This window comes from Salvelinus fontinalis, chromosome 1 (genome assembly GCF_029448725.1).
Source record: "Salvelinus fontinalis isolate EN_2023a chromosome 1, ASM2944872v1, whole genome shotgun sequence".
Classification (NCBI taxonomy): Eukaryota; Metazoa; Chordata; class Actinopteri; order Salmoniformes; family Salmonidae; genus Salvelinus; species Salvelinus fontinalis.
In genome coordinates this window covers 34,233,005-34,253,642 of record NC_074665.1, presented here as the reverse complement: position 1 = coordinate 34,253,642, position 20,638 = coordinate 34,233,005, and the positions used below count along the sequence as shown (strand labels likewise).

Here is a 20,638-nt window from a genome sequence, read left to right as displayed (position 1 = left end):
ACCGCAGCTAGTGTCCCAAGAAATGCCCACATTCCTACAGGTGAATGGTGTACAGCACATCAGGTCTGCCCTGTACCAACAGAATCAACCGTGAGTGATCCAGAACTGTTGATGGGTGACACCATGACCCAGTAGTTGTCACCTAGGGGCTCACAGTCCCCTTCTCAGGACTGTTGTTCATAACGAGGACAATTTAAAGGATCCCCCCTGAAGAAGTTGCCGCTACTATTTCTACGTGATTTCCTGTCCTAGAGATGAAATGCACATTTAGGTTCCACCTCAGAAAAATGACGAAGGCTACTTATACATATTCACGAATTGGGTATGGGAATTTCCACGACAAGTTGATAAACATCAACAAATAGGGCACTGACAGCTGTCAGTGTAGCTAGCATGCTAATCTAACTAGCTATCTTGCTAACCTTATCTAGCTAGCTAATGCTATCTGTTGTTGCTGTTTTTTTTTAATTACACCATATTGAAAAGATTAGCCGGCTGGCTCTATAGCTGGTTCTGGAGATACATAGAGGACTCATCTTTGTATCTGTACCATGGGCAGCGCCATTAAGGCTATCTCCATTTTAAAGTAGTCCATTTTATTTTTCTTTATTGGCTGATTGCTCCCAACTCATAGGAATCCCCACCCAGTTGGCTACTTTAAAATGGTGGAAGCCCTCAATGGCAACTTTATTGTAAATAAGAATAAAATGTTTCTTAACACTTCTACATTAATGTGGATACCACCATGATTACAGATAATCCTGAATAATGATGAGTGATTAAGTTAGAAGCAGAAATATCACACCCCAAAAAATGCTAACCACTACTGTTATTGTAATGGCGAGAGGTTAGCATGTCTTGGGGGATGATATTTATGAATTAATAAACAATACCATGCTGAGGGGTGGTAACATTCAAATAAAATCCAGTCCTGAAACGAAATCTGGGTTGAAAATGAATACATAAAAAAAAAAAATGTATATCATAGAAACACCACATTCACACGGATTTGCATGAAGTGGGCAGTTCAGATGTCCCTTCAAGTCCAAATATATCATACTTTGTTTTAGTCAATGACTTGACTTAAATCGTTGTGCAACATCATGGGTAAGCTCTGGCCATCGTCTTTCAGGTCTAAAAAGTGGATATCTACTGGTGTGGGTGTTGAAGTAGGATGGGCTATGTGGTGTATTGAGGTTGTGCCGCAGAGCATCATGGGGGTTGTAGGTGTTGAGATGAGCGCATTCAGATAAATGTTTGAACTCATTCCTGTATCCCATCCATCATGATTGGATTGTTATAAAACCCACGAGACACAAAGGCACAAGCCTGTTGTGACTGTATCACCATGCTTACATCATAGAATGAATGTCCTGTAGCCTGATGTTATAAGTGACTTAACCAATGGGCCAACCTGTTACTGTTATCAATGCAATGTGTGTTTTCATAATAAAAGTCATCAAGTTTTAGGAAATGCAATAAAAACAGAAGTAGTTCTAAATGTAGCTTATTTTTTTTAGGTTTTATAAATAAATTGTCCCCAAAATATTGTTGGCAAATTGAAATTAAGAGGAGCAGTGTACATATCAAATAAGCTAATATTTGACCAATAATGAAGTCAGCTCTGAAGAACATTGTCCTACAAACCCAACATGTATGCACACATGATGAACTAACTAAACAAATGTTCACGGTTTGAGAAAAAATATTTATTCAGTCATAAAAATTACATTGATAGTTGCAAAGTAATTTGGAAGACCAATGCAGCATTTTCACTATGAAAAGATGGTGCTCAGCAAAACATTGAGTTTTGTTTATGATTCAGAAAATCCACCCAGAAGCAGAGCTACTAGAAGCCTGGATCTAACCACTATGAATGAGTCAAATCCAAGTACAGTCAGTAGCTACTGTATGTTCCTTGAACTATCCTTGGTCACAGCCTGCTTGAGAAAACAAACCCAAAACATTAGCCTACTGATTAAAATGCAAATGTTTTGGATTCCTTGAATTCAGACTAAACAATGTATGCCACACCAATTCATAGCATGTTTTGGTTCCTAAATGTATACACATGTGCAAATTATTATTTGACGAATAGCAAACCTCGTTAACATTGCATGCCTGGAAGTAACAGTATCCAGGCATAATACAATATAGCATTTTACAGTCTAGATTATAAACTAGGTGGTTTGAGCCATGAATGCTGATTGGCTGACAGCCGTGGTATATCAGACCGTATACCACGGATATGACAAAACATTTATTTTTACTGTTCTAATTACATTGGTAACCAGTTTATAATAGCAATAAGGCACAAGGGTATATGTCCAATATGGCCACGTTGCGTCGTGCCCTAGAACAGCTCTTAGCCATGGTATATTGGCAATATACCACACCCCCTCGTGCTTTATTGCTTAAATGCGCCATCTTTAAATGCTGGAATGTCTTAGGATGGTTTTCATGGCATCTTGGAGACACTAATAGGTCATGTGCAGTTTGAGGCAGTGTTCAATGAGCAGCTCTACTTGGGAAAGACAGTGACCACATCATAGCCTTCGGGTGGCGTCACTCGCTCACGTGCGTGTTTCTCACAGTAGATCTGGTCCTCCACGAAAAAATGTCCCTTCTGTTTCAGGTTGAGGTTGCAATCTGAGCAGGTGTAGCACTCGGGGTGACGGAACTTGTCCCGTAACTTGACTACCATCCCCCTGTGTATGGGAAAGAAGAGATCACATACTAAATGGTTAAGTCAAATAAATCCCCCCAAAAATCCGTAAAATTTATGAAAATCCTCTTCATAATAATTCATAATTTACGCAGTTATGCTTCATGAGCATGCTCTATAAAAGTATGACGTAGGCGCTCCTAAATATCTAACATTCATAAAGCATTATGAGAAGGCAGCATAATACCCCACGTAACAAAGTCTTAAAATTAAGCAATAAGGCACAAGAGGGTGTGGTATATACCCAATATATTATACCACAGCTAAGGGCAGTTCTTAAGCAAGACGCAACGCGGAGTGCCTGTATACAGCCCTTAGTTGTGGTATATTGGCCATATAGCACAAACTGCTGAGGTGCCTTATTGCTATTATAAACTGGTTACCAAGGTAATTAGAGCAGTAAAAAACAATGTTTTCATACCCGTGGTATACGGTCTGATATACCACGGCTGTCAGCCAATCAGCATTCAGGGCTCGAACCACCCAGTTTTAATGCAGTTAAAGCCCATGCAGGTCATTAGCATAGCGAATAAGGAGGTATACATTATGAAGAGGGTTTGAAGTGTTACAGGCTGACTACACCGCTCGCGTCGCGTGTGTGTGAGTGTTGTAAAATAAATTTAGAAATCTATATTATTCAATTATTGCACCCACACTGCTCGTGCGTGCCAACGAGCGTCTGCGTTGTCAAGGGCTAAAATAGAAGTCAGTTCTATTTGTGATGCAGAACGCGCTGCAAGCCCTGCCTCTTCCATCTCCTCACTGGTTTATAGAAGCAGGCACCCACGTGCCATCTCCTCATTGGTTATACCCACGTGGGTGACTGAAGGACGAACGAGGTCAGTGGCGGTAATGCACCTAACTTATGAAAGTTGCCAATCGCAATATAAAGTCAAGAGAAGAAAAAGCCTAGGAGGAGAGATGACTAGAAACGATTCGGTTGACCGTTTTATGTGTGGATGAATTGTCGGAGTAGAGGCCCTTGTGCATTTCAGGTAAAATAACAACTCAATGTTTATATCCCAGGACAAATGAGCTAGCAACAGCAAGCTAGCTGAATAGGACAAATTAGCTAGCAAGTGCAAGCTAGCTAGCTAGCCTTTTACGGCTAGGGGTTCCGCTAGCGGAACATTTCGGCAACATCCGGTGAAAGCACGAAATTCAAAATAAATTATTTGAAAGATTTCATTAAATCACAAGTGCAATACACCAAAATACAGCTTAACTTCTTGTTAATCCAGCCACCGTGTAAGATTTCAAAAAGGCTTTATGGGCAAAAGCAAACCATGCTATTATGTGAGGACAGCACCCCATCAAACAAACACATGACAATCATATTTCAACCCACCAGGCGCAACACAAAACTCAGAAATAACAATATAATTCATGCCTTACCTTTGAAGATCTTCTCCTGTTGGCACTCCAATATGTCCCATAAACATTACAAATGGTCCTTTTGTTCGATTAATTCCGTCGTTATATCCCCAAAATGTCCAATTATTTGGAGCGTTTGATTCAGAAAAACACCGGTTCCAACTCGCCCAACATGAGTACACATTATCTAATAAATTACCTGTAATCTTGGTCCAAACATTTCAAACAACTTTCCTAATACAACTTTAGGTATTTTAAAACGTAAATAATCAATCAAATTTAAGACGGAATAAACCGTGTTCAATAGCGGATAAAATGAAAGTGGAGCGAGCGCTAGGTCGTGCGACCCAAACACAACTGTACACTAGACTCGACACTCATTCTGAACAGCCATACTTCTTCATTACTCAAAAGAAAAACATCAACTAATTTCTAAAGACTGTTGACATCTAGTGGAAGCCCTAGGAACTGCAACCAGATGCCTCAGAAATATAGATTCCCATAGAAAGGCAATTGAAAACTTGGTCACCTCAAAAATAATAATTCCTGGATGGTTTGTCCTCGGGGTTTCGCCTACCAAATAAGTTCTGTTATACACAGACATAATTTTAACAGTTTTAGAAACTTTCGAGTGTTTTCTATCCAAATCCAATTATATGCTTATCCTAGCTTCTGGGCCTGAGTAGCAGGCAGTTTACTTTGGGCACGCTTTTCATCCGGACGTGAAAATACCACCCCCTATCCCAAACAGGCTAAATTGACTAAATGTGTAATGCTTTTTGACCTGTTCCCAAATGAAAGTAATTGGTTCAGAGTTTGTTTTGATATTTTAACTTGCGTGTCGTGATCGCGTTTGGTGTGGGGGGACAAAATAAATGTATGCACATTGGCCCACGCGCACAGCCAGTTTGGGTTCGGTGTTATATCTAAATGTAAGACACACAAATGGTCTAAAATAGAATAACATGTTCATAGAAGCATGTCCTTTTTTAGCTCAAAATAGTAAGACAAATTGAAACAGAGATGGAGTTTTTCCCTACCACACAGTGACTAACACCATTCCACCTTCTTGAATCATGATAGACAAAACAACTAATCTTGTCACCCAATCCACCTTCAAGGTCACACAGAAGGCATGTCCTAGCACCCTTTAAGCGTCTCTTAAATTAACACTTCATAACCAAGAGTTAACAACCCCTCAAGTACACAGCTGTTGGCAGCATGCTCACATCATGGCTCTATATCAGCCAATTGAATTTACATATGACAAAACACTTCTGAAGGGACATTCTAGAAAAAACCACAAGGAGGAGACAATTACCAGTAGGGAAAAAGTAAAACGATAAGACTAAGATTTTTCATTTTAGGGGGCTGTCATACGTTTCAACCAGTCAAATCACGTTCGTATGTATTCCTCCGAGATCCTAGAACGTAACCCAACTTCACTATATCATTATGGGTGTAGTATATCCTATAGGACACCCAATTTGGTCAGAGAGCGTAGCCTTCATGGCACGCCGATGACACGGGCAGTCTTCACTTGATTGACTAACTTTGTCAAATAAGCACCAATCGGGGTCAAACAAAGCTAACTAGATAGCCAATGAGCTGGGCTTTACGGGAGTATCGGGAAACCCCGTATCTGTTGCAAAATGTAGCTGCTAACCTTGTGCAACAGCAAACCTTTTCCTTTTAGACAAACATTAGTTATGAACTTATGAACACTGGTTGTTTTGCAAATGTTGAACTTATAAATCGGGCCACTAATACTGAAAAAGCTAAATCAAAGTCCAAGTACACAGATTTGACGATATTCTTGCAGAAAAACGTAATATGGAGAAAAATGTCTCCTTCACGATTTGCCCAAATATACCTGGGTGACTTCACACTAAATGTCATATAGTTCGCTCATACTTCAAGTTATCCGTCTGAAACTTTGCACATACACTGATGCCATCTTGTGGACACAATCAGAATTACAACCAGAGTGATGGCTGGAAGTGGGACATTTCTGTTGCATTTCAAAGATGGTGGTAGAACGTTTTTTTTCTTTGTATTTTCTTCTTACAGATCTACTGTGTTATATTCTCATACATTCAATTCACATTTCCACAAACTTCAAAGTGTTTCCTTTCAAATGTCACCAAGAATATGCATATCCTTGCTTCTGGGCCTGAGGTACAGGCAGTTAGATTTGGGTATGTCATTTTAGGCAAAAATTTAAAAAAGGGGGTATCCCTATTAACGGCAGGTCATGTGCAAAAAAGCCACTTCAGAGCAACAACAAAAAAAATCAGAACTGAGCATTCAGATTGAGGTAGCATATGAAACGTAGGAATTGCATCAGGATTGAGAACCACATATGAATGTGGAATAAATCAGAACTCAAAAGATCAGATTCCATGTGGTTTTTGCTGTTTACACATTTGGGGGGGAAAAATATCCGACATGCCAAAAAATCGGAATTGGGCTGCCTGTGTAAACGCAGCCTATGAGACAGGGGGCTCTATTTTAACAAACCTAACAATGGTAAATCTAAGCACTGTCGGTCTAAGCACTGGTGGTAGCGCTATAGGTCCGGGGGTGTGTCAGAAATATTTTAGCTATTTTCACAGCCGGTATTAGAAGCGCAATAGCTGGCGGTAGAGTGAAAGTGCTGGGTTTTGATGAATAAACAAGTTGTAGGTGTGACAAGGGCTTGGCCACTCACTGGCCAATCAAGGCACTCCATGGCTTAATACTGCATGCGTTCGTCTCAAGTTCTGTAGGTTATTGACAGCCTTTGCACTGTCATCAACTCCAATTCTGCTGGGAGCATGGAATATTCTTGTCCTAGTCCACTGTGGATGATACTACAGTTCATTAAATAGCATAGGCTACATTAACGAGTGATAGCAACAGTAAAAAAAAAGAAAAAAATCATCCAGTGTTTGCTTGGTGTTCATAGTCAACATTGAAATTGGCTTGAATCAGCCTTCATTAAAGTAGGGTAAGTGTAGTCTACCATCCTTACCTACAGGAAAATAACTTAAATGTTTCTAAATTCGAGTGTCACCAGGGATGTCCACTCACTGTTTTGCTGCTGCCAAACTTGAGCTGTTAATAAAGCTTTGATGATTAAGATTGATTTCAAAGCGGTCTCACAAGCCAAACCCATTATCAACCGTCTTGGTGAATGCATTGGGCAACAGCACTTCTTGAGAAGAGAGGAGGCTGTTCTTGTTTTTTAATCCAATGAAATGGGGACTAAACAGTCATGTTTCTAAATACGAGGTTTACGGGCACTAAATCTCTCTTGTTCCATGTGCATTATGCATCACTGCTGGATAGGCCGCGCTTCCTCTGTCAAAATCCATGCAATAACCAATTGCGTTACCGCTAAGATCAGCTTTCAGTTGGTCTTAAATATCCCACCAGTGCATACTAAAATTGGCACTTTGGCGCTCGTTTTTAAGGACACACCTCAGATATGCCCACCACAGCGCAAGTATGTAACACAGGTAAATTACCAATCCTGGCGCTAGCGTTTGAAACTAGAAGAGCGCCGGCTTTATCAGGACAAAATTGCAAAGGAGCCTGTGTTTGACAATTGTGCTGGCTTAACGCCAGCCGAAAATAGAGCCCAGGGCCTGTGTTCATAAAGCATCTTCGAGTAGGAGTGCTGATCTTTGATCTCCTCGTCAAATCACTGTGAGCAAATTGAAAAGTTTACAACATTATCATGAGATCACGATTGTTTGACTAATCATATGCTGTACTTACACAATCCCTGATCCACATTTGTCACAGATTGGTAACTTGTCTGCATTTCTCACTGTTGAGCCAATTTTTGTGGCAGGCGCTTTCACACTCTTAAAACCAGAGCTCTTATCAGGATCTGCAATCAAGAGGAGACACACGTTATCATGTTTTGTTAAGCCACAACACTGCCATTAAATATTTGGAAAACCCTGTTTAATATGACAAAGGATCTTTAAGAAAAAAGATTCTCTGGTCTGATGAAACCAAGATTGAACTCTTTGGCCTGAATGGAAACCAGGCACCGATCATCACCTGGCCAATACTATCCCTACGGTGCAGCATGGTGGTGGTGGTGGCAGCATCATTCTATGGTGATGAACAAAGCAAAGTAATGACAGATCCTTGAAAACCTGCTCCAAAGTGCTCAGGACCTCAGACTGGGGCAAGGTTCACATTCCAACAGGACAACAACCCTAAGCACACAGCCAAGACAATGCAGGAGTGGCTTCAGGACCAGTCTCTGAATGTTCTTGAGTGGCCCAGCCAGAGCCTGGACTTGAACCAGATTAAACGTCTCTGGAGAGACCTGAAAATAGCTGTGTAGCGACGCTCCCCATCCAACCTGACAGAGCTTGAGAGGATCTACAGAGAAAATGGGAGATACTCTCCAAATACAGGTGTGACAAGCTTGTAGCGTTATACCCAAGAAGACTTGAGGCTGTATTCGCTGCCAAAGGTGCTTCAACAAACTCCTGAGTAAAGGGTCTGAATACTTATGTGATTAAAGTTTTTTTTTGTCATTATGGGGTATTGGGGGACGGGGGACTTTTTAATCCATTTTAGAATAAGGCTGTAATGTAACCAAATGTGGAAAAAGTCAGGGGGTCTGAATACTTTCCAAATGCCCTGTATACACTGAGTATACAAAACATTAAGGACACCTTAATATTCAGTTGCACCTCTCCCCCTTTCCCTCAGAACAGCCCCAACTTGTTTGGGTATGGACTCGACAAGGCATTGAAAGCATTCCACTGGGATGCTGGATCATGTTGACTCCAATGCTTCCCACAGTTGTGTCAAGTTGGCTGGATGTCCTGTGGGTGGTGGACCATGCTTGATACACACAGGAAACTGTTGAGTGAAAAATCCACCAGCGTTGCAATTCTTGGTGCAAAATGGTGCGCCTGGCACCTACTACAGTACCTTGTTTAAAGGCACTTAAATATTTTGTCTTGCCCATTCACCCTCTCTGAATGGCACACAAACTATTCAATGTTTCAAGGCTTAAAAATCCTTCTTTAAACTGTCTTCTCCCCTTCATCTACACTGATTGGTGGATTTAAGTGACATCAATAAGGGATCATAGCTTTCAACTGGATTCTCCTGGTCAGTCTGTCATGGAAAGAGCAGGTGTCCTTAATGTTTTGTACACTCAGTGTAAATATCAGCTGCATATGTGTGTGAATAAGTACCGGACTCCAGAATATCCTGCAGCACTTTGAATGAAGCTGACTGTCGAGGAGGCTCATCAGCCTCATGGTTTTCCTGCAGCATTTTGTAGACCTCAGAGTCTGCAACTATTGGTGGCAGAATACCGGAGGGATCTGGGCTGAAAAACAAATTACCACAATCAATACTAGTTTACATACAATGAGTCCAATAGTACACAGGCGTAGTCAAATCAAGGACAAACAAATGATGATGGTGATGGGGCCTCACACATCGCTATGTCTCCTTGAGCCACAGCTGAAGTTGAGTTTGACTTACTTTAACACATATTGTAAGTACTTAACAAGTGAAAATGCAGTACATTCTGCTACAGTAAGACACATCGTGACTTGAAAAACAATACCCAGCGGGTAAAACCAATAGCTCCCCGAAATATCTGCATTGACCCTTTTCGCACTAATCTCTTTTGACTCATCACATACGTTGCTGTTACGGTTTATTATCTATCCCGTTGCCTAGTCACTTTATCCCTACCTACATATCTACCAAAACTACCTCGTACCCCTGCACATTGACTCTGTAATGGTACCCCGTGTATATAGCCAAGTTATCTTTACTCATTGTGTATTCATTGCTGGTGTTCTCTTTTTTTTTCCCTTCTCTGCATTGTTGGGAAGAGCCCATACGTAAGCATTTCACTGTGAGTCTACACCAGTTGTTTACGAAGCATGCGACAAATACAATTGACGTTATTACAACCAGCTGGGATAGATCCTTACATGGTGCTGGGTTCGTTAGCAGCAGTGCTGATGGTTTTCACGTCATCCACGGTCGCGTTGAAGTCCTTGATATTCTCTGAGGAGTACAGACCGGCAGGGTTGTTGTACTGATTGGTTACCACCTTGGGGCCGAACCCAGCGAATGGCAGGGCGCTCCTGTTGTGGGCGGAACCTATGCGTTTCACTTCCTGCAAGTTGTAGCCAGGGATACAGAAAAAAAGTATAATATTCTAAATATAACAATGCCATATAACACACATGCCTTGATAGAAATAGTATGACAGTTACTTGACTAATTTGTGGATATTAGAGGTAAAGAATAGCATTGTCAAAAGGTTATTTGGGTGCCCCTCATTATCATAATAGCGGTCAACAAGGGGCCACCCGAGACAAAATACGGTGACATGCAAGCACACCATTACTGTACGCAGTTAGTGAAAACACAAAATACCTTCAAATCTATAATCTAAATCTATAAAATATGCTCCATGGATATTTTCACAAAGACATAACAAAAAATGGCAATTTGGCACACACAACAAATAAATGCAACACACTGCTTATCCAATGAAATTATTTAGAGAGGCGAGTTACCCGAAAGCTTTGTAAGCACACTAGTGCTTTATTTGCTAATTCACTCACACATCATTACTCTCGCACATCTCAGGGGTGTGTGGGTGGGTTGTCAATAAAGAGAGAAATAAAGTGGCCCATTAGCTTTCTGGAAACTCACCCCAGGTCATTTGTTGGATTCATTAAGTAACAAAAATAACCAAGTGAAACATCTAAAAACAGCTTGTATGCGATAAACATTTTTCTATGTATTCTGTGACCAAAACACAATAGGTTTGTGAAAACACCCTGAAAGCTGTGGAGGACTGACAAAGCACATGCTTCCTACATTAATTCACACTTTGGTCTCAATTTTCCATTCAGTAAGCAGGAACTGAGTCTTGCATCAGAACTTGGCTGATAAAACTATGGTCTCCTAGGAAATAATCTGTTGAGAAGTAAACAATGACAGGGACATACCCATAAATCAACTTAATGCCTAATTCCCTAATGCTATCTTTGGTCAGAGTGAAGTAGGATGTACGGCAGACATACCTGCGGCTCAGATGCAAGATTCATCTTGTAAGAGTTGGTCTTTCCTTCCTCAGAAGAGAGCGGTGACCACATTTTCGATTCGGATCTAAAAAGACAGTCAAACACAGTATTCAGACTTGCAATAAACAATATTCAGACATACAACACTAACAATTCTCAGACTTGCAATGAATAGAGATATCCAAAATATAATAAAAATGAGTACGGAGCAGTCCTCATACGTGTGCACAACAGAGTTATGCCATGTTATAAAACTAAGTTTCGTTGATAGCCGTTGGTTATTCACCATAATTAACTCCAAATGCAATGATGCCATAATTATATTTCAAGTATCAACTCCCCCAGAAAAAAAAGCATCTTGACATTATTTCCCCATGTTTCTTGCCTAGTATTTTGTTTGGTAAAGCGGGGGTTACTATAATCCTCGCTGTGTGCCTATCCAACATATCTCCATGCACATGAACGTGACGAGACTGGCAGCTTCTCTGATCCTGGCAAATGTATTTCTCGGGATCATTATAATGGAAATGAAGGTAAGAAGAAAATGAAACGCACATACTTTCCTATCATTTCAGCTCCATAATGCAATTGTGTTAGCTTTAGTCGGCTAGCTAGCAAGCAAAGGAGAAGTAATGTTAGTTTAGCTATCCTCCATAAATATTTTATTGACAATCAGCTGGTTGTTGCCCATTTATAAATTATTTATTAAATCTTTAATTAAGTTCTTGTCTGCCATCAGTGAACCTCTACTAGCTAGCTACATGCCAATGATTTGTTTAGCATAGCAATGTGGAATTAATAGAATGAACAACTGGTGGAAGGATAAAATAAAACAAATGTACTCATTCAAATAATGCTAATGAAAACATGTTTTTTTATTATGTTGGCAACCGTTTTATAAAAGCAATAGATGGGTTAGCTGACAAGTCATGAAAACGATGTGTGCGTTTCCATGGGGCAGATGTCAGCATGTTGTGATTCTGGATGGCCAGATTGCAAGCAAAAATGCCAAGAAACTGATGTGGGGAATCGTCAGTGGCTCATTTCAGCACGTTTCATCTTGTTCTTTATAGCATGTCTTGTTTTGAGGTGTTTTGACTGATTTCATGTCAATGCTAATATGGCCAAAAAAAATATTTTATTTGCTAGTTAGCTAACCAACAACTGTAATGATGTATTTGAGAGACGATGCTCATTGTGCAAATGTATATGTTTTCAATAAACATTGGAGACGAAATATAACTAACATGTTGTCAACAATCTAAGCCAACCCAGTCTGTTTTGCCCCATAGTAGCGAACGCATCCGTTTTGTCGCTAAACAACCAACCAATCTATAAAGGCATGATAACGTGGGAATTATCGTGTGATGACTCCCTCCAGGAAGATAGCGCAGATGGAGATGGCAGCATCGCATTTAGGAATCTTTGCAGTATTTTTTTTATTTTTATGTACTATAGTTCACATTATTATCTCAGGAAATGTTTTGTCATTACATACAGCCGTGAAGAACTATTGGATATTAGAGCAGCGGTAACTCACCAGAACTACCAGCATTACTACAAGGAATACGACTTCCCTGGAGAAGATACATTTCTCTGGGGAGAGTGAACAAAGTAACTTATTCCAGAGGCCAACCCCCCCTAAATAACCAGCGGAGGAGAGGCACTTGAGGTGGCCTGCAGGTTCGACTTAGGAGGCGCGCACACCACCCACCGCTTCCGAGTAGATTCCTCGCTAATGTTCAGTCTTTGGATAACAAAGTTGATGAGCTTAGAGCAAGAATATAATTCCAGAGAGACATCGGGGCCTGTAAGATACTTTGTTTCACGGAAACATGGCTCTCTCGGGATACTCTGTCGGAGTCGGTAAAGCCAGCAGGATTCTCGGTACATCTCGCAGACAAGAATAAATATCTCTCCGGGAAGCAGAAGGGCATGTTTCATAATTAACGACTCATGGTGTAATTCTAGGAACATACAGGAACTCAAGTCCTTTTGTTCACCCAACCTAGAACACCTCACAATCAAATGCTGACCATATCACCCAAGAGAATTCTCCTTTGTCATTGCCACGGCAGTTTACATCCCATCCCCCCCTCAAGCCGATACCACAACAGCCCTCAAAGAACTTCAGTGGACTTTATGCAAACTGGAAACCACATATCAGAAGGCTGCATTTATTGTAGCTGGGGATTTTAACTAAGCAAATTTGAGGACTAGGCTGCCGAAGTTCTACCAACAGATCGACTGTACTACTAAGACTCGTGACCATTGCTATTCAACCTTCCTGAATGCTTACAAGGCCCTCCCCCGCCCTCCTTTCGGAAAACTTGACCACAACTCCATCTTGCTCATTCCTTCCTATTAGGCAGAAACTCAAACAGGAAGTACCCGTGCTAAGAACTATTCAATACTGGTCGGACCTATCGGAATCCACACTTCAGGATTGTTTTGATCACGTGGACTGGGATATGTTCCGGGGTAATCTAGACGCATACACGGATACAGTGACTGACGTTATAAGGAAGTGTATAGGAGATTTAGTACCCACTGTGACTATTAAAACCTACCCTAACCAGAAACCGTGGATAGATGGTAGCATCCGCGCAAAACTGAAAGCGCGAAACACCGCATTTAACCATGGCAAGGTGACTGGGAATATGGAAGAATATAAACAGTGTAGTTATTCATGCAATCAAACAAACTAAACGTCAGTACAGAGATAAAGTGAAGTCACAATTCAACAGCTCAGACGTGCGACGTATGTGGCAGGGAGTACAGACAATCACCGACTACAAAAGGAAAACCAGCCACGACGCCAAGCCCGACGTCTTGCTTCCGGACAGGCTAAACACATTCTTCGCCCACTTTGAGGATAACACAGTGCCACCAACACAGCCCGCTACCAAGGACTGGGGGCTCTCCTTCTCCGTAGCCGACGTGAGTAAAACATTTATACGCGATAACCCTCGCAGGGCTGCCGGCCCAGACGGCATCCCTATCCGCGTCCTCAGAGCATGCGCAGACCAGCTGGCTGGTGTGTTTACGGGCATATTCAATCTCTCCCTATCCCAGTCTGCTGTCCCCACATGATTCAAGATGGCCACCATTGTTCCTGTACCCAAGAAGGCAAAGGTAACTGAATTTAATGACTACTGCCCCCGTAGCACTCACCACTGTCATCATGAAATGCTTTGAGACTAGTCAAGGATCATATCACCTCTACCTTACCTGCCACCCTAGACCTACTTCAATTTGCTTACCGCCTCAATAGATCCACAGACGCCATCACTCTGCACACTGCCCTAACCCATCTGGACAAGAGGAATACCTATGTAAGAATGCTATTTATTGACTAGAACTCCGCATTCAACACCATAGTACCCTCAAGCTCATCATTAAGCTCGACGCCTGGGTCTGAACCACGCCCTGTGTAACTGGGTCCTGGACTTCCTGACGGGCCGCCACAAGGTGGTGAAGGTAGGAAACATCACCTCCACCCGCTGATCCTCTACACTGGGGCCTCAACAAGGCTGCATACTCCACCCCCTCCTGTACTCCCTGTTCACCCATGACTGCGTGGCCAAGCATGCCTCCAACTCAATCAAGTTTGCAGATGACAACAGTAGTAGGGTTGATTACAAACGATGAGACAGCCTATGGGGATGAGGTGAGGGCTCTGGGAGTGTGGTGCCTGGAAAACAACCTCTCACTCAACGTCAACAAAACAAAAGGAGATGATTGTGGACTTCAGGAAACAGAGGGTGCACAACCCTATCTACATAAACAAAACCGCAGTGGAGAAGGTGGAAAGCTTCAAGTTCCTTGGCGTACACATCACGGACAAACTGAAATGGACCACCCACACAGACAGTGTGGTGAAGAAGGCGCAACAGAGCCTCTTCAACCTCAGGAGGCTAAAGAAATTTTGCTTGTCAACCAAAACGCTCAAACTTTTACAGATGCACAATTGAAAGCATCCTGTTGGGCTGTATCACCGCCTGGTACGGCAACTGCACCGCCCGCAACCACAAGGCTCTCCAGAGGATGGTACGGTCTGCCCAACGCATTACCGGGGGCAAACTACCCGCCCTCCAGGACACCTACAGCACCCGATGTCACAGGAAGGCCAAAAAGATTATCAAGGACATCAACCACCCGAGCCACTGCCTGTTCAACCCGCTATCATCCAGAATGTGACGTCAGTACAGGTGCATCAAAGCTCGGCCCAATTGACTGAAAAACATCTTCTATCTCAAGGCCATCACTAGCACATTAGAGGCTGCTGCCTATTGGCATAGACTAGAAATCACTGGCCACTTTAAGGATTGGAACACTAGTCACTTTAATAATGTTCACATATCTGGCATTACTCATCTCATATGTATATACTGTATTCTATACTATTCTACTGTATCTTAGTTACTTAACGTTTACATATCTGGCATTACTCATCTCATATGTATATACTGTTTTCTATACTATTCTACTGTATCTTAATACGTTCCGCTCTGTCATCGCTCGTCCATATCTGTATATAGTCTTAAATCATTCCTACTTAGATTTGTGTGTATTGGGTATATGTTGTGTAATTTGTTAGATTCATTACTTGTTAGATATTACTGCACTGTCAGAGCTAGAAGCCCAAGCATTTCGCTACACCAGAAATAACATCTGCTAATCATGTGTATGTGACCAATAAAATGTGATTTGATTTCCTAACGGCTGTTTCCCACTTTCGCCTCGGGCTTAAGAACAGCCCTTAGGTGTTAGTTATCACACGATAATCCCCGGGTTCTCATGCCTTATTGCTTAAACACATACATGAATTTGGTACATCAACATTTAATCTCAGACCTAAACAAATCCAAGATGGACCCTCCTTCCCCCTTTAACAATTTGAACCACACAAATCTGTATCCCTTACATATAACCACATCAGGTGTAAAATATTCTGTACTTTTGCTGAGTTGGTCCATGACTCAGTGCTTTTTAAACTTATCTGAGTCTATGGAAAACTGCAACACGTCCATGCAACTCCCTACCTGTCAATAGAAAGAACCATTTCCTCTAAGCAGCCCTTGATCTTGTTCTGTGCCTGCAGGTGAGTCATTTTCTCAGTGGGCTCTCCATCTATGGCCAGGATCTGATCCCCGATACACAGATTGGCCTGTGCAGCCCTACTGCCATGAGTGACCTGAAACATAAAGTACATCATAATCATCAGCATCAACATACTTAGCAAATTTGGAACTGAGTAATCTGGGATTAATCTATGACATTTTAGGAGGACAAGGATCCTTTGGCAAAACTTGCGTGTGTCCCGTGGCAGGTTGTTATGTGGTAAACATGGGTGCAGTCTCAGTTGTTGTCAGAAAGAATTTGTAACACATGATAAGTATGATGGTGACTAAGAATTCAAAAGGATGTCTTTGAGAAATTTAAGAAATAGCAAGAATCTGTTTCACAAACACACCCATGGTTGGGTAGGTTAGGTTATTTTCTAAATGTAATCCGTTACTAGTTTCCTGTCCAAAATAGTAATCAGAAATGTTACTTTTGTATTACCCAAACTCAGTAACGTAATCTGATTACTTTCAGTTACTTTTGCATTACTTTTCCTATAAGAGGCATTTGAAGACGACAAAAAGAATCCATCAAAAGTGTTTGGTTTTGGCGTTTTTCGTCATGAATCTTGTTCTGGAGGCAGCTCTGCAGTGGTCACTAGCTGGCACAGCCACAAAGTCATAAAATCTGCTTTTAAACCTAACCCCACTCCTAACCATAAAGCATAACCTTAGAATGATACCAAAAAAGCTTTTTTTATTTAGCCAATTTTGACATTCCAACTGACCTATCTGGTGGAAATCGCCCAGTTCTGCCTCAAGCACAAGACTCATCCCAATAAACATCAACCTGTGCATCATCATAGTGGACTGATTTGTGGCCAGACTTGCTTGCTCAGGTAGAACAAAAATTACATTTGGGCTATTTTTTCAATACTGAATTGAATGTCATTGAGAAACCAGAAAGGTGTCATAATGTATTTTTCTGCTAAATTCTTTCAGAATTAAAAAATAATCCAATAAATAATCGAAAATGTTCAAAAGTATCAATAATCTGATTACAATATGTTTTGCTGGTAAATTAACGATTAAATCATACTTTTTTGTAATCAGTTACTCCCCAAACCTGAACACACCTTAACATATTGTTTGTGGTCAAAGATAAGAGTTTGCATAGCTGTCATTCATTTGGTTACATTTACAACACTTCAAAGGGTTCATGTCCTTTATACTTAAGTCCTCAATACACCTTGCCAGTGTTTCCTCAATATGTACTTCTGAGACAACCATGTGTGCTAAGCGTTGAGGACAAATATTGACATTTTAGTCATTTATCAGAGAGTGATTTACATGATCAATTAGGATTAAGTACCTTGCTCAATGGCACAGTGGCAGATGTATCACCTAGTCTGCCCAGGGATTCGAACCAGCAACCTTAACTGCTAGACTACCTGCCACCCAAATATTATTTAGGTTGGGGAAGACAGAGCAGTTCAGTGCTATGAAAACCTAGGAGAAACACTGCAGTCTCAAGGGATGTAATGTCTTGCTCTTTGTTGTTCAGAACAACCACAGTTGTTGTGTGGGTGTCAGAGTAGACAATCCATAGGTTAAGGCTGTACATTGCAATATGAATGTCAATATGCACAATAGGCTGGACAGTGAGGTAATTTCCCACAGTCAAAGTATGAGCTACAACGCTAATATTTGTGTAAAACTCATTAAAGTTATGTTCTGTGGGTGTCACTGAGTAGACTGATACATTTCATTTCATTTCATTCATCCACAATCCCTAGGTAAGGCTGTACTGTGAAATAAAGTGTCCCAGAAATGAAATTCTGCAGTCTAATACATCCACAGTGCAATTTCAAGTAACTAATTAGTATTGTATTATTTATTTAACATTCCAACCTTATTTAGCGTTATCTAGTCCAAATTTGGTATGATTTCATATATGTGCATTACGTTCAGTAACCAGGTTTCCATCCAACCTTTTTATGTTGGATAAAAACACGTCATGACAGCATTTTTCGATGAAGTTTCCAAATATCAACAAAACAAAATGGACAAGGTGGTATCTTTTTGTGTTGGTAAAATTATTATGACAGAGATGTCGGTGGAAATGTTTTTATGTGCAAATTTTGATATAATAACCATCATATTGAAGTACATTTTCAATCACGGGATGACATTGTGGTCCTCCCACTACGACTCTTTGGGAAAGCATGGAGTATATTAAGTTACAGACAAAATAAATGATTAACTTCACAGGGTGGTGAGCTTGATGCTCCTTTCCAATAAATATTGAGGGTCTTATTCTGGTGACATGATAATCAATGCTTAGCTGCCGTTTGGCACATAACATTAATCTCGCTCTTTAGTCCATAACAATACTCTCATTATGTATGTAGGCTATTCGTGCGCTCTAACCAATAGTTTGCAGATAGCACTGTTGTCTAGAGCGCACTTGGCAAAAAACTCGCTATATGATTCAATAACAAAGACACGTGGAGAAAAAAAAACATCAGTAGAGTTAAATGTGATGGAAACACCTTCAAAGTATATATATTTTTTTCGGTACATGAGAATTTAACCGCAAAATGTATGTTTATGCGCCACCGAACAAGGCCAGATGCAGTTACATTGTAACAAAAGTGACAGATTCTCTGAAACACTTACCCGAGAGATAGTCAAGGGTTGTTCAAAATCCTTCCCACCAACTAGACGGAATCCCCAAGGTCCAGGACCTTGCACGACAACTCGTAGAGGCATAGTTTACTTCCAAACTGGCGAAACCGACTTAAAAAATTACAATTCTTAGACAGCCTGTCCTGCCAGATATGACATTTATTATCAAAATGAACAAACTTCGAGGAGGCTACTTTGTAGCTAGAGGGAAAGGGGCGGTTACTGTGGCAAAGCTGAGCGAATAGTTTTGGATGTTTCCACGCTGATAAGTGCGGATCTCAGTTTGTTCAAGGATGCACCATAACGTCGTCACACTATGCAAGTTTACCATTCATGGTTGAGCCATATCACAGGATGTGGAATGTGCCACTCCCAAAACTTGAATTCCTGCCATTCGCTCCACTTAGTAGACTACTGCCGACAAACTGAAACATGTCCCCGTGAGTGTAGGCCTATTCTAGACTTTTGCATTGTAAGTCATCAACAATGTGAGAACATCATTATATAGTCTAGGCAATACCTGCCAAATTTAAGGTGATATGTTAACTTTTTTATAAAAGCATGTAACTTGGTACACGTGCTGCTTTTTGACTTTAGTGTTACACTGGAACACTTATATTAGGGATATTTGAGGATTGCTCGAACGGAGAAAATGGAATGGCATCAAACACAAGGAAACCGTAGATGTGTTCGAATACTCACACTAACGGCGCCAAAAGTACGAGCAGGTCTCGAACCCTCGACCTTCTAGCCCGAGGTCCGGCGTGCGCTATCGACTGTGCCGCAAAAGCATGTTCGTGCGGCAGAGTTGATTTCCGCGCTTAGACACCCAGGGTCGTTACAGTACTATTTGTGACATGAATTGAGTATATAGTATGCTTATTGGTCATAGTATGAATATAGTTGGCATGCCAAAACTTCCCGGATGGCGTACTAAATTCACCAAAATACGAAGTATACATGCAGTAGACACTATTTCTGTGCAGTGATGCCAATTTAGCAATTTTGTTGCTAGATTTAGCAACTTTTCAGACTACACTGGCAACTTTTTTTTCAAACAGCACCTAGCAACACATTTAGCTACTTTTTAAAAGTGACTCAAAAGCTAAAATGCACGCAATTTCCCTCTAAATGACACAAAAACGATGTTCTCTGTTCCACACTCAGTCACAACACACGTGCCTGGCTGCAAAAGTGCATTGTGAGTGACGTCAGCAGCAGGCCAGCAGCAATTTCAGAAAATTACAAATCATTGTTGGCTGACGGCAGCAGTTGTAGTACGGGTTCGACGAGCCAAACCCAATGAATATAGTTGCTCACGAATGTTTGATCTTGAACAGAACTTACAACATCAATCAACATGTCTCAATCAAACTTATACAGAAAAGAGTGAGAGTCTGTATCTGAACAAATGTGAAATCATTTTGTTTGCCTAGCTGGCCAGTCAATTTGAGTAACGTTATTGTGTATTCCACGTAATGGCGCAGTTTTACGTTATCACGCAATGACATCACAACGTAATTTAGCAACTTTTAGCAACAAATCAACCTGCCTCTAGCAATTTACCCTGAAAATTAGTTGGCAACACTGTTTCTGTGCTTTTAGGGCCCAAAATGCAATTTTTCAGAAAGTGGCCGTGGCTTCATAACTTTTCCGATATGAAGAAAATGGCGGAAAATATGCAGCCGAAGTCCGACGACGGGATACAA

At 41.1% G+C, this 20,638-nt stretch overlaps 1 protein-coding gene across 1 annotated transcript; it reads right to left on the bottom strand.

The window, feature by feature from the left end:
* Positions 1-1,687: 1,687 nt before the first annotated feature.
* On the bottom strand, positions 1,688-19,666 carry LOC129853533 (PDZ and LIM domain protein 1-like). Its single transcript, XM_055919675.1, has 7 exons — positions 18,921-19,666; positions 16,221-16,372; positions 11,176-11,260; positions 10,069-10,256; positions 9,313-9,449; positions 7,862-7,976; positions 1,688-2,708 (listed from the first exon to the last, which is right to left on the bottom strand). Exons 1-7 carry the CDS (start codon positions 19,011-19,013, stop codon positions 2,522-2,524), a joined length of 957 nt encoding a protein of 318 aa, XP_055775650.1. The 5' UTR covers positions 19,014-19,666; the 3' UTR covers positions 1,688-2,521.
* Positions 19,667-20,638: the final 972 nt, after the last annotated feature.